The sequence below is a fragment of the Oncorhynchus mykiss genome, chromosome 30, assembly GCF_057628025.1.
Source record: "Oncorhynchus mykiss isolate SJ-2025 chromosome 30, ASM5762802v1, whole genome shotgun sequence".
Lineage (NCBI taxonomy): Eukaryota > Metazoa > Chordata > Actinopteri > Salmoniformes > Salmonidae > Oncorhynchus > Oncorhynchus mykiss.
Genome location: NC_143051.1, coordinates 34,867,723 through 34,882,865, shown reverse-complemented (window position 1 = coordinate 34,882,865; position 15,143 = coordinate 34,867,723). Strand labels below are relative to the sequence as shown.

At 44.3% G+C, this 15,143-nt stretch overlaps 1 protein-coding gene across 2 annotated transcripts in view; it reads right to left on the bottom strand.

Moving 5' to 3' along the window:
• Positions 1–2,077: 2,077 nt before the first annotated feature.
• LOC110489267 (E3 ubiquitin-protein ligase RNF19B) overlaps positions 2,078–15,143 on the bottom strand; it is a 24,978-nt gene continuing 11,912 nt past the window's right edge. For both annotated transcript variants that reach the window (XM_036971068.2, XM_036971070.2), the window contains 8 exons: positions 13,267–14,592; positions 7,777–7,976; positions 7,250–7,394; positions 6,312–6,474; positions 5,206–5,461; positions 4,825–5,014; positions 4,414–4,548; positions 2,078–4,061 (listed from right to left, as the gene is read on the bottom strand). In XM_036971068.2, coding sequence (XP_036826963.2) covers positions 3,632–4,061; positions 4,414–4,548; positions 4,825–5,014; positions 5,206–5,461; positions 6,312–6,474; positions 7,250–7,394; positions 7,777–7,976; positions 13,267–13,964 — 2,217 coding nt within the window. In that variant the 5' untranslated portion in view covers positions 13,965–14,592 and the 3' untranslated portion in view covers positions 2,078–3,631. The remainder of the gene's footprint in view (positions 4,062–4,413; positions 4,549–4,824; positions 5,015–5,205; positions 5,462–6,311; positions 6,475–7,249; positions 7,395–7,776; positions 7,977–13,266; positions 14,593–15,143) is intronic.

The window sequence follows — 15,143 nt, the reverse complement described above, 5'->3', positions numbered from 1 at the left end:
TTGTCCTTCTGGAAGGTTCTCATATCTCCACAGAGGAACTCTAGAGTGCTGTCAGAGTGACCATTGGGTTCTTGGTCACCTCCCTGACCAAGGTCCTTCACCCCTGATTGCTCAGTTTGGCCGGGCGGCCAGCTCTAGGAAGAGTCTTGGTGGTTCCAAACATTTTCCATTTAAGAATGATTGAGGCCACTGTGTTCTTGGGGACCTTCAATGCTGCAGACATTTTTTGGTATCCTTCCTCAGATCTGTGCCTCGGCACAATCCTGTCTCAGCGCTCTAAGGACAATTCTTTTGACTTCATGACTTGGTTTTTGCTCTGACATGCACTGTCAACTGTGGGACCTTATATAGACAGGGGTTTCCTTTCCAAATCATGTCCAATCAATTGAATTGACCACAGGTGGACACTAATGAAATTGTAGACACTGTCTCAAGAACGATCAATGGAAACAGGATGCACCTGAGCTCAATTTGGAGTGTCATAGCAAAGGGGTGTGAATACTTACGTAAATGAGATATTTCTGTATTCCATTCTCAATAAATTTGTAAACATTTCTAAAAACGTGTTTTCACTTTGTCATTGTTGGGTATTGTGTGTAGATGGGTGAGAACTTTTTTGTTTTGTTTCCATTCATGAATTCAGGCTGTAACACAACAAAATGTGGAATATGTTAAGGGGTATGAATGCTTTCTGAAAGCACTGTATATGTACACTGAACAAAAATATAAACGCAACATGCAACAATTTCTAAGATTTTACTGTTACAGTCAATTGAAATACATGTATTATTATTATTCTGTATTCCCACATGACTGGGAATAGAGATATGCATCTGTTGGTCACAGATACCTTAAAAGAAAGTAGGGGTGTGGATCAGAAAACCAGTCAGTATAGTTGGTGTGACCACCATTTGTCCTATGCAGCGTGAAAATCTCCTTCGCATAGAGTTAATTGTGGCCTTTGGAATGTTGTCCCACTCATCTTCAATGTGTGTGTGAAGTTGCTGGATATTGGTGGGAAATTAAACACACTGTCGTACACGTCAATCCAGAGCATCCCAAACATGAGGTGATGACACGACAATGGGCCTCAGGATCTCGTCATGGTATCTCTGTGCATTCAAATTGCCATTGATAAAATGCAATTGTGTTCATGGTCCTTAGATTATGCCTGCCCATACCATAACCCCACCGTCACCATGGGGCACTCTGTTCACAACATTGACATCAGTAAACCGCTCACCCACACAACGCTATACACGGTACAGTTGAAACCGTGATTCATCCGTGAAGAGCACACTTCTCCAGCGTGCCAGTAGCCACAGAAGGTGAGCATTTGCCCACTGAAGTTGTTTATGACGCCAACTGCAAGACCCTGGTGAGGACGATGAGCACTCAGATGAGCTTCCCGACAAATTCTTCAGTTGTGCATACCCATAGCTGTCCAGGTGGCTGGTTTCAGACCATCCCCCAGGTGAAGAAGCCAGATGTGGAGGTCCTGGGCTGGCGTGGTTACACGTGTTCTGCGGTTGTGAGGCCGGTTGGACGTACTGCCAAATTCTCTAAAGCAACGTTGGATGCGGCTTAAAAATTAATATTCAATTCTCGGCCAATTACTTTGGTAGACATTCCTGCAATCAACATGCCAATTGCACGCTCCCTCAAAACTTGAGACATCTGTGGCATTGTGTTGTGTGACGAAACTGCACATTTTAGAGTGGCCTTTTATTGTCCCCAGCACAAGGTGCACCTGTGTAATGATCATGCTGCTTAATCATCTTCTTGATATGCCACACCTGTCAGGTAGATGGACTATTTTTGCACAAGAGAAATGCTCACTAGCAGGGATGTAAACATTTCTGGGATATTTTATTTCATGAAACATGGGACCAACACTTCACATGTTGCATTTATAATTTTGTTCAGTGGAGTTCACCACCCCCCAACACAGACTATGACCATCTACGTATGATATGCAAAGCTATTTTCTCTCTCTCTATGTGTTTATGTGTGTGTGTGTGTTCCAATACCCTAAATCCAATATTTCACACACAACAGAACAGAACATAACACAATATTGTTGCAACAGAAAAATTTGTTTATTTTCCAAATCAAAGTCCACAACCTCTCTCACAGTCCTGTATGTTTGGCCCCATAAAGGGGCTTCCAAAACAGTGCCAGGAGATACTACACATTTATATACAACACTTTCATATTGCTACTCATATATTTATATTTATATTTTACCCACATGTACTGTATATGTGTCCTTAAGGGTAAATCCTCCTGTCATATTTAGGACGTTTCTGTTTCAATCCGTGGTACATTCATGTGGTTTCTCATGGGCAGAAATAAGCGACAACTGAATGACATCAACCGACCATACCAAGCACTGCTCAATAGTATGATCTGACCACATAAAGCTGATTTGAAATGAAACAATGTTCCCATATAGAGATTTCATGATGTCTACAGTAAATGGGGATATCTTAAAACAACTGAAACACGTGGTCGGTGAAACAGCAAAAACAAGCTCTAGTAAATTATTCTAGAATAAATAAAAATGGGTTATTATTCTAGAAGAAATAAAAAAGTTTCTGATAATCAACATTTGGCTATGATTTTACAAGTAGGTATGGAAGAAAACTCAAGACAGTAACTGATGACAACAAATAGCAACAACAACAAAAAATGAATATTTAGATAAAGTGCACAAGTGCTCATTCATACATTCACTCGATAGTGGGACAAACAAATACAATCACAAGAAGTCCATCCATTCCTTCTACTATTGTTTTCTACTGAAAATGTATACTAGGTCTTTGTCTTTATAGTCTTCGTGTAGAACGCACACGCATAACTAGAGTGGGTCAGGCAGCTAGCATGTCAGAAAGCCAGTGTGTTCGTCAGTGAGCGTCATCACTGTCTGTAAGGCGGGCAGTCAGTCATTAAGTACTTGTCTATCTTCCATGACATTGACTCTTGTGTAACCCCTACATTGTTCTTCTCTGTGCAGGTGAAATTCAAGTGCAGATCGCCTCTAAAAGTCATGTCTCTGAACAAACTACTGTAAACTCATACTATACTTGAAGGCCTACACAGCCATAGAAAACTCTTGTTCACGGAGACTCATGCACACAGCAAATAAAAGTACTTCTAAATCATTCAATATCATTCAGTTCTAACAAAAAAAGGAGGAAATCAAGCCAACAAAGTCCAGTACAAATGCCACACTCAAACATCCCTAAAAACATCCTCTTCCATAGTACAAACCCCATCCCCCACGATCATTCACTTGTTAGTGTGCCTGGTGACCTTTTACCTTTTTTTGCAGTATTTCTTGTGGAAAATGTGTACCTCTTGTTTAGCTTTTCTTTCTTTTCTCAAGTAGCCAAGGCATTTTTGCACCAAGAAGTAAACAGAGAAATCTCAGAGGTAGAACCCTGCCAATTCTCTGCAAGGAGATCGAGATGTTGAGAGAGGGACAGACAGACACATGTAGACGGGTGTTGTTTGCAGGTAAGACATTTTGTTAACAAAAAAGCAGCAAAAGAATTACCCGAAAGCGAAAAAAAATAACATTTTGGGTGGGGGTTGTGGAATCTCTGAGAGCTCTCCATCAGTTGGACTCTTAAACATAGAGGATGACATTATCCGGGGGACAGTGCAGTCTGTCGGAGGTGTGAAGGGGTCTGCAGGTGGCCTGGGGTTGAGGGGGCCGGCAGCTCTTGGGATGAGGCGAGTCACAGTCGTCTGACGTTAGCTCGTCGATGTCGTCCGATTGGGTGTCGGACATCTCCAGGTCGCTACGGATGCTCTCGGGCTGGGCCAGAGTGACATCGCGAAGCCCCTCCCTGAGCGATGCCCCTGGCGACAGGCCTAGTGCTGAGCCAAACAGACCCCCGCCCCTTCTGGAGCTGCAGTCCTGAGGCTCCTCCCCGCCTGAGCCGGGGCATGCTGCCATAGCAGCAGGGGGCGTGTTTAGGTCTTCCTCGCTGGTCAGGCAGAGGTGGCTGGGTTTGGTCTCGATGTCCACCTGGATTTCCAGGTTAATACAGTCCCTAGGAGAACAAAGACGTTTAGATTTACTAGTCAGCATATCATCTGCTATATCCAGTGTCACCTTGCCTAACATTATAAGTTTAACTCAAAATTGATTTGAAAACATCTGTCGGGAACTAAATCAATGGCTAAAAGAAATATTTTTGAACCACTAAGTGCTGCATGCATACCACACAGAATAAAGACAAGTCAGACGCAAGAGAGATTCGAGGAAATTGAGCTGTTGCATCAGAGACAACAACAACATGAGTCCGACAGAAACAGAATGAGACTAGATGTCAAATCAAGGAGGAGGAGTAGATTTTTTCAAAATCGTGTGTGTGTAAGAGAGAGGGATATTGGGACACTCACCTGTCAGGGAGTGTGTAGGAGGAGATAATGGAGCCGGCCATGCCCCGGGTGCTGGCACAGTCACTACCCGCTCCCAGACTACCTGTCTCTCTCTGGGCACTGTCCTTCCCCAACTCCCCTCCCGGGAGCTCCAACCTGGAACAACACAAAACATGGTTATTATTACTATTATAATTATTATTATTATATACCAACAACAGTTATTACAGCGTTCAACATACGCCACATTACATTTAGAAAAACATTCACAGCAGCGGTTATAGTTCTTAAACGGACAACAAAAACTGTACTTAGTTCGTTTAAGGCTGACTTGGCCCCTATTTATACTGTGTCTCTGCTTACAATGCACAACATTCCCCTCCCTAAGAAGTACAGAACAGGTTCTCTTCCCTGCTGGGCTCCCCTCCATACCTGTTGTATTTGTCAGTCCTGGCTCCAAGGGCGCCCCCGGCCAGAGTGTTGAAGTGGGGGTTGTCTCCCAGGACTCCGGGGGCCACAGAGAGGCCCTCACTGGGGGAGGTGGTGCTAAGGCCGCTGGCTGCCCTCTCCAGGCTGCTCTCAGCCAGGCTGGGAGACTTGAGGGCCCGCCACGCATCAGCCACTGGGGGACAATTATTTAAGATTTTTTATTTCATGACTGATGATGATATATATTTCCTGTCTAAATTAACTTGCAGTTCAATTATGTTTGTAACATAAAAGAGAGACATACATGTAGGTTCATGTCGTTGTTGCATTTTACAGTATTAGCTCTATTAAGGCAAAAAGGATAGCTCTTTAAGTCTTGCTCACCTGTGATTGGGCCGTCGTCCTCGTCAAAGTCTATCCGCATGCCACGCCCCTTTCCTCGGCTGACGCCACAGCCTCCTCCGCGGCACAGAGAGATGGGCACGACTCCATAGACGTACGCCAACATGATGGGCACGCCAATACCCACACTGACGGCCGCGATCACAGGAGCTGTGATGATTGACAGGGCCACTCCTCCCGTGATGGCCAGGTTCCTCCTGTGGCAATTGGTCTTCTTCCCCGCATAATGGGCGTGAATCTATCACAAAATAAAAAAGATAGATAGTAGTGAAGGTGAACGGCAATAGAAGACTATTGCAGCTGAAACGTCTGTATTGGGGTTTCGGTTTGATTAATATTACAAAGCACTTGGGAGAAGTAGGTCATAGGTTGTGTGAGGGGATTTCTTTCTTTGTTCACATGCTTATATTAGTATATTAGTACCACCATCAGAGCTACTTTACCTAGACCTATTACGGCTTTACATCTCTGGTTGTGATTGGGTGAGGCAGTTGGCTGAGTACAACTGGTAATAGTCTGAAAGGTATTTTCTACAGCTGGGAAGGCTTAGGGGCCTGGAACAATACAGGGTGTGTGGGTGGGCTATTTTACAGCCTTCAAAATGGGCTTAAGTTCAAGCTCGCAGTTATACTGTATTGCCACCAGGACGTGGTAAAGAGATAGCCTTTAAAATCGGGTCATTCTACAATTCTATCGAGGCTAAATTGTTTCAAAATGAGGTCGTTTCCGAAGAACAGTTGTAGCGTCATACCGAAACTAAAGAGGAGCTTATGGTTTGGAACCATATCTATTTTCAGGAATTATATTTCTCGATTGCTGAAATACACGCAGGAAACGAAAGTGCCACCACGAAGGTGAACATCATATTGAAACTAACTCTTTTTCTAAGTCCACCACTGCCACATTTCATTTCTACAATGAATAGCTTTTCTGTTAAATATCATGAAAAGTCAAATATTTTCATTCTTTTCCTTTGAATGTCTCAGTGAGCCACTCCAAATAAGATCCTCTGCTAAATGACTGAGTGTGGGCCAAATGAAGGGGGATTTTCAGTGAGGGGTTGCCCATCTGCCAGTGTTTTTGCCTACCTTGCGCCCCACATAGACGGGGATGCCAATAACCATGGCAGGCACAGCGATACCAGCGATGAGGGTGATGCCCACCGGGGCTCCGATCAGAGTGCCCAGCTGCCACAGGATCTTCTTCTTACGAGTCCACGGCTTCTTTCCCCAGAAAGTACACCCCGATGGACTGAGAGAAAGAAGATAGAGAGGGATTGATGAAGGGATATGGAGGGAGAGAAAGGGGAGAGAGAGAACGTAAGAAAACGGGGAAAGAATGGAATGTGTAGAAAATAGAGAGAGTGCCAAGGGGGGGGGGGGGTTGTGAATTGAGAAAAATAAAGAAAAATGTGTAATGGGTGGGAAACAGATATAAAAAGAAAGGGGGAGAAATATGGCGAAGAGCAAGGGAGGTAGACAGAAGACTGATTAGTTCTGGGCCCATGTTCAGGAAAAACAATCACCACAGCAACAGAGGAGTGGAGGTGATGGAAGGTTGTGTCATTATGAATTCAGAGCCCTCTGCTAATTGTCACACAGGACTGAGAAGCGCATCACTGCCTATTATCCACTTTTACAGTATTGCTCGTACGATCTAAGACGTGTTAGACGGAATCTGTGGAAATGTTTTGTCATTTTAATGTAGGAATATACTTGGTGTCTTCTTATCCAAACAATATAGCCTTTCATTCAGTTATGTTTTGCATCAGTATTAGTTTTTTTTATTTATTTATTTATTGGGTGGATGTCATCGTGTAGGCTGAGCGGAGTTCCCACATCCGGTTTTCAGTGGAAAAGGACGCCAGGTTGAATTATCTGTATCCCTGAAAACCGGATGAATCCGGTTGTTGGCAACTCCGCTAAGGGTGGGTAGACTAATACGTATTTTTGGCACATGGAAAGTCATCTACTAGTCCCTTCCATAAATCTGTGTTGACGTGAACTGCTGTATGCTTGAGAGTTACCTGAGGTAGTGCAGGTCGGAGATCTCCTTCATGCAGAGCCAGCAGAACTCACAGCCGCACACGGCACAGGTCATGTGGTTACAGCTGCCGTCGTTCATCTTGATTATGTAGGCGCCACATCGTGGGCAGGGCTTGATGTCGTCGGCTAGAGACGAGAGAGAGCGAGTGGGTAGGTTGATTAGTGGGAGTAGGATTCAAGACAACGTTGATCTGAGGTCAGTTTTATGGCTTGCCGTTTGGATATGGGGAGGGTAAGCTGATTCTAGATCTGTGCCTAAAAGGTACTTCTACTTTTACCAGAGACAGAGGAGGATTGGTTTGGGGACATTGTGTGCCGATATAGTTATTTTTGACTGCCAACAGCTAGAGTAAGAGACGGGGTGATAAGGGTTCATTCATACCGACTTACTGTTCTTCTGTCCACCGAGAGATTTGGAACATGAAAGGAGGTCTGAAAATTGCTTTATGAGAAGAGTGAGACTAATATACAGACATAATAATAACAGCATGAAGAGTAATCAAAGTACCGTGCCCGTGCTCCTGCGTGTAGCTGGGTGAGTGGTTGCTGTGCATGTGCAAGGAGAGTGCCCTCTGCTGGCGGGCCGAGTCACAGGTCTGGTTGGGGTGCCACGCCTGCTTGCAGTGGTAACAGAACTCAGCCAAGCAGCCCTCTCTACAACACACCAGCCGGGGGCAGCTGGCACAGCCCGAAGCGATCACGGCGAACCTGTCAGCGGTAGAAAGAGGAAGACATTTGATTTTCAGAAAACCTTTATAGGCACATATTTGCTCATGCGAAATCAATGGAAAAGTGAAAAATACATCACTGGGGGGAGAGGGAGAGAGAGAGAGAGAGAGAGAGAGAGAAGGGAGACAGAGAGAGAGAGAGAAGGGAGACAGAGAGAGAGAGCAGAGAGTGAAGGGAGACAGAGAGAGAGAGAGAGAGAGAGCAGAGAGAGAGCAGAGAGAGAAGGGAGACAGAGAGAGAGAGAGAGAGAGAGAGAGAGAGAAGGGAGACAGAGAGAGAGAGAGAAGGGAGACAGAGAGAGAGAGCAGAGAGAGAAGGGAGACAGAGAGAGAGAGAGAGAAGGGAGACAGAGAGAGAGAGAAGGGAGACAGAGAGAGAGAGCAGAGAGTGAAGGGAGACAGAGAGAGAGAGAGAGAGAGAGAGAGAGAGAGAGAGCAGAGAGAGAGCAGAGAGAGAAGGGAGACAGAGAGAGAGAGAGAGAGAGAGAGAAGGGAGACAGAGAGAGAGAGAAGGGAGACAGAGAGAGAGAGCAGAGAGAGAGAGAAGGGAGAGAGAAGGGAGACAGAGAGAGCAGAGAGAGAGAGAAGGGAGAGAGAAGGGAGACAGAGAGAGATACTGAGTCAGTGGAGGGGACACAACAGCCTTGGAGGAAATTGTGAGTTAAAGAAACTATCAAGCGGTTAAGGTTCAAATTAAATACACTGAAGCTGGACAAAGAGTTAGAAAAAAGAATATGAGAGGAAGGAGAAATAGGCAAAATATGATTTCAGGCTGTCTGGAGTAGCCTCAATGAAGGGCACGAGGGGAGAAAGACCAAGAGCTAATCTTCATAGCATATTATCATAATTGCAGAGTTACATGACACCACACACATTTCCCAATAAAGTACATACACTTTCACATCACCATAAGAGGAGAGGCAGGGTTATCTTATCTTATCTCGGATGTAACAAGATCATCAAGTACTGTATGTAAAGATGAAATGGTATCTAATCTCATATAACACCATTTGTAAGTGACAGTGCTCAAAGACTGAGACTTAAACTGAATTTAATTAGAAAGTGAATATCTTTCTCATCAGAAAACAATGCTAAAAATTACATATGACCCCTCACACAATTATTGCTTTGAATGTACAGTTGAAGTCAGAAGTTTACAAACACTTATGTTGGGGTAATTAAAACTCATTTTTCAACCACTCCACAAATTTCTTGTTATTAACAAACTATAGTTTTGGCAAGTCGGTGAGGACATCTACTTAGTGCATGACAAGCAATTTTTCCAACAATTGTTTACAGACAGATTATTTCACTTATAATTCACTGTATCACAATTCCAGTGGGTCAGAAGCGTACATACACTAAGTTGACTAGTTTGGAAAATTGTACTGTATTGTACTTTTTGGAGAAAGGTCCTCTGGTCTGATGAAACAAAAATAGAACTGTTTGGCCATAATGACCATCGTTATGTTTGGAGGAAAAAGGGGGAGGCTTGCAAGCCGAAGAACACCATCCCAACCGTGAAGCACGGGGGTGGCAGCATCATGTTGTGGGGGTGCTTTGCTGCAGGAAGGACTGGTGCACTTCACAAAATAGATGGCGTCATGAGGTAGGACAATTATGTGGATATAAGTTGAAGCTTGGTCGCAAATGGGTCTTCCAAATAGACAATGACCCCAAGCTTAAATTGTGGCAAAATGGCTTAAGGACAACAAAGTCAAGGCATTGGAGTGGCCATCACAAAGCCATGACCTCAATCTTATAGACAATTTGTGGGCAGAACTGAAAAATGTGTGTGCGAGCAAGGAGGCCTAGAAACCTGACTGAGTTATACCAGCTCTGTCAGGAGGAATGAGCCAAAATTCACCCAACTTATTGTGGGAAGGCTACCCGAATCGTTTGAACCAAGTTCAACAATTTAAAGGCAATGGTACTAAATACTAATTGAGTGTATGTAAACTTCTGACCCACTGGGAATGTGATGAAAGAAATAAAAGCTGAAATAAATCATTCTCTCTACTATTATTCTGACATTTCACATTCTTAAAATAAAGTGGTGATCCTAACTGACCTAAGACACCGCTCTCCTCAAGGTCTTCAGTGTTTCGCTACACAGGCAAACCAGATGTCAAATACCAAAACTGTTGAAATCCTATTCTGTCTCTTTAAAAAACCTCAAACTAGGGGAAATGTCAACACCACTATGGTTTTTCCCCTTTAACACAGTTCTTAGCAGCACCTTAAATCCAGTTTGTGCTGGTTTCTCTCCCAATGACTTTGTTTGTTCAAACTGGCAACATGTCTTCAAGTTTGAGCTCAGTGGCTTGTTGCAACAGAGCAGAGACACAAGTTGCCACGGCAGCCTTTTCCCTGTAGGAACATTCCATGTCAACGCTGCATTTTGCTACACCCGCGATAACATCTGCTAAATATGTGTATGTGACCAATAAAATGGGATTTGATTGGTCGGTTCTTCTGCGTTGGAGCACGACCATGACTGACATCACGTCTTTGAGCGGTGGGAATCTGAGGAGCCCAATGCTGACAAGCTGCAGGTTTGGAGCAAATGCACTCTGACAGCCACGTCTAAGAATAGCGCAAGCTGTCAATGCTTTTAAATGGTGATACAATGCTTTGTTTTCAACTAGGTTATCATTACAGTACAAATGTAGTACACTGTCTGTGACTCTGTACACACATACACTCAGTCCTGTGAGTGTGTAATTTTTTTTTTTTTTCACCTTTATTTAACCAGTTGGGCCAGCTGAGAACAAGTTCTCATTTACAACTGTGACCTGGCCAAGATAAAGAAAAGCAGTGCGACAAAAACAACAACACAGAGTTACACATGGGATAAAACAAACATACAGTCAATAACACAGTAGAAAAATCTATATACAGTGTGTGTGTAACAGTATAACTTTTGTCCGTCCCCTCGCCCCGACCTCGAACCAGGGACCATCTGCACTCATCAACAACAGTCACCTACGAAGCATCGTTACCCATCGCGCCACAAAGGGGAACCACTACTTCAAGGCCTCAGAGCGAGTGACGTCACCAATTGAAACGCTATTAGCGCGCACCACTGCTAACTAGCTAGCCATTTCACATCGGTTACATGTGCAAATGAAGTAAGATTAGGGAGGTAAGGCAATAAATAGACCATAGTGGCGAAATAATTACAATTTAGCATTAACATTGGAGTGATAGATGTGTAGATGATGATGAGCAAGTAGAGATACTGGTGTGCAAAAGAGCAAAAAAATAACAATATGTGGATGAGGTAGTTGGATGGGCTATTTACAGATGGGCTGTGTACAGATGCAGTGATCGGTAAGTTGCTCTGACAGCTAATGCTTAAAGTAAGTGAGTGAGATATAAGTCTCCAGCTTCAGTAATTTTTGCAATTTGTTCCAGTCATTGGCAGCAGAGAACTGGAAGGAAAGGCGGCCAAAGGAGGTGTTGGCTTTGGGGATGACCAGTGAAATATACCTGCTGGAGCGTGTGCTACGGGTGGGTGTTGCTACGGTGACCAGTGAGCTGATATAAGGCGGGGCTTTACCTAGCAAAGACTTATAGATGACCTGGAGCCAGTGAGTATGGCAACGAATATGTAATAAGGGCCAGGCAACGAGAGCATACAGGTCGCTGTGGTGGGTAGTAATGATCACTTTAAATAAATCCCAACCTCTCCGTTACCCCTGGCAACACTGGATACATCTGTGCCGCATCACTAGTCACCATAGCAACTGACAGCCTGCAGAGCAACCATAGACCTATCGCTGCTCTGATTGGTTGTCTCCCCCAGTCAATCAGTGAGGTCTGATTGGGGAATGGGGAGGGAACTGACCAATGAGACTAAAGGACAATGAAGCTCAAGAGTTAAAATCTTCACAAGAATAATAGATTGAGATGGTGTGTGTGTGTGTGTGTGTGTATGTGTATGTGTGTGTATATATATATATATATATATATATATATATATATATATATATATATATATATATATATATATATATATATATATATATAGTAAACAGGATACAGAACTCCAATTCGAAAGGAAATATAATTAAATGCCTAATCTATTCTACAGTGCCTTCAGAAAGTAATCATACCCTTGACTTATTCCACATTTTGTTGTATTACAGCCTGAATGGGAGTCAATTCCCGAAATTCTAAATTGAGCCAAACCCTGGTGTGTGCGTGATCATTCAAGTGAGTTAAGTAGTCTGGTTTTTTTTTTAAAGAGAGAAAGAAAGTGAAAGACAAATAAAGAAAGAGCGATTTAGACAGAGGTCCCCGAGACTCCACAGCCAGGGACAATCCAAGCCACTTTACTATGACCAAGGCCACATATTCCTTACCTACGACAATGTAGTACCATTATGACATACACAATGTCAAGTGTATGGAATCTGTACTCTTCAAGTAGGTCAATGATGACACACACACACACAGAGTGCCCCTTTGAAAAGCTCCACTCCCGTTAGCCCAAACCACACTAGACCTTTCCATGGTAGGGCTGTAGAGAGGGAATAGTTGTGTAGTGAGTCATTCTGGTCTTTTTAGAATGTAGGTCATCTATAGTCCAGCCCACTGTCTTGGTCCTTCCCCTCTGTCTGACAGGATTCACATTACCAAACTGGTATGTTTCCTTTGAATATAACCAGCACAGATAATCTGTGCTTTCGCTCCTACACACACATGCATGCGTGTGTCACCTACACACAAACACAGACATACATACACACACACATAAACACTTGCGTGTCGCACACACACACAGAAAATAGGCTCCTACCAGTTTATCAGAAATTTCCCCATATCACATTACACGATCAGCCACTGAGCACTGTCCTTCCCCTAGTAACCACATAATAGTCTGCAACATTCTAACCTACTTAGAGAATTCTAGGCTATAAATCTTTCCTCTCACTTTTGTCACCTCTAAAGCTTGTTATAACACTGGAGGTCATTCCAGTTCACGACTAACATCCTCAGACTTTGGATAACTGACAGAACACTGCTTTGAAAGCATGAATCTGCAAACCAACAAAAAAAAGGTATAGTTTGAGATAATGGTAAGGGTTTGGTAAAGGTAACGGTTACGTTCAGGGGTTATAAGCACATTTGTGGTCAGAAAGCGCTTTAAGGTACTTCCGCCCCTTCTACCATGGCTAGACAGTGATGGCTCTGTAGAGTTAGGGTTAAGGTTCAGGTTCACACTCAGGTTACGAGGCCAGTTAACAACGGAAATTAACTCTTACCCGCAGTCGGGCGCGGGACACCAGCGGCAGTCTGGGTCGGAGGCCAGGCAGCGTCGCAGTAGGAACTCCTCATACTTCTCCAGCAGACCTACGTCGTCCAAAATGTCCGCCACCTGATGAGGCGCCAGGCGCTCCGAGCACTCGGGGCAGCTGAGGTGGACGCGGCTCTCAGTGATCTCGATGCGCAGGTACTGGCGGAGGCAGCACAGGCAGGAGCGGTGGCTGCAGCCCAGCAGCTCAGGGAGCTGTTCGGGGGGCTGGGGCACCAGGCACAGGGGGCACTCCAGGAAGTCCGCTGGATGAGAGGTGCTGGTGGTCGTGGAGCTGGAGGACTGGGGCGGACCCAGGGAGAGCCGACTGGAAGAGAGGGGCTCTGTTGGGGTGGAGGTGGGGGAGGTGGCTGGGTCCTGGGGGGCGTCCGTGGTGGTGGTGGTGGTGGTGGTGGCTGTGTTAGGTGTGGGGGTAGAAGGGACTACGGGGGGGACAAGGGGGGTGAGTTGCTGTTGTTGATGGTTTTGGTTGTGGAGCTGGGATAAAGGTGTGGCCGCCCCTACATTGGCGCTCCGGGAACCCCGTTTGCTGTGGAAAAGGCTGTGGAAGGAGATGCGTCCTTGGCGTTTTCCTGGTGCCCGGCATTTGGGGTTGGGAATGCCGCTCACCGAGGAGTGGGGGGATTCCGAGTCCCTTTCCGATCCCATTTTCCCAGAAAGTGACACACGAAGCTTCTTTCCTTTTCCACTCTTATTATAGTCTTATATCACTGTGACAAAGCTTTCCTCACACACACACACACACACAAGGGTACTTGTCCTTGGGTGAAACCAGAATGGAATGTCACTGATACCCAGTTGGAAACCCCTTTTCCCCTTCCTCTGACAAGAAACAATGGAACACAAAAAATGGAACTATAAACGAGAAGACAAAAGTGAAAGAAACAAAGTCCCCTTCCTCCCACTGGCGTTCACACCTCTCACACTCAGTTGCTCCAAATCAAGAATGTGAGAAAAGTAACAGGTGTGCTTTCATCGAAACAAACATGGGGGTCCAAACTGACAGTAAACTGTTACTGTAAACCACAAAGAGGAGAATGACTACAACAAAAAACGTCAATGTCCCTTCTCAGTAAATGTTTCTCAATTCAAACGAGGAGGAAAAAAAACATGATAGGTTCTAGAATTTAAAGAACAACGTCTTGGAGGTTATTCAAATGTTCTTAAATCCTTCTTGGTGGTTGCTCCAGTCAGATTTTCTTCTCTAGTCCTTTATTCTCTCTTGTTCTTCTCCTCTTCCCTTCTGTGTGTCTCTCTTACACTCTCAATCAACCGTCTGTGAGGAGGAAGAAGATAACAGGAAGTTAGCAGTGCAAAGAGCCCAGGGAGCATGCTCAGTATGACACACCTCTCCCTCCTTGCTCGTTCTCTATCTCTCTTTTTCGACTTCACAATGAACTCTTGGTGCAGATAGCCAGGAAGAAGATATTAAATACAGTGCATTCGGAAAGTATTCAGACCCCTTGACATTTTACACTTTGTTACGTTATAGCCTTATTCTAAAATGTATTAAATTACTCCCCCCCCCTCATTAATCAACACACAATACCCCATAATGACAAAGCAAAAAAAAGGTTTTTAGACATTTTTGCAAATGTATTTAAAATAAAAAACATAAATACCAAATGTACATAAGTATTCAGACCCTTTGCTATGAGATTGAGCTCAGGTGCAACCTGTTTCAATTGTTCATTCAAGAGGTGTTTCTACAACTTGATTGGAGTCACCCTGTGATAAACTCAATTGATTGGACATGATTTGGAAAGGCACACACCTGTCTATATAAGGTCCCACTGTGGACCAAAAACCAAGTCATGAGGTCAAAGG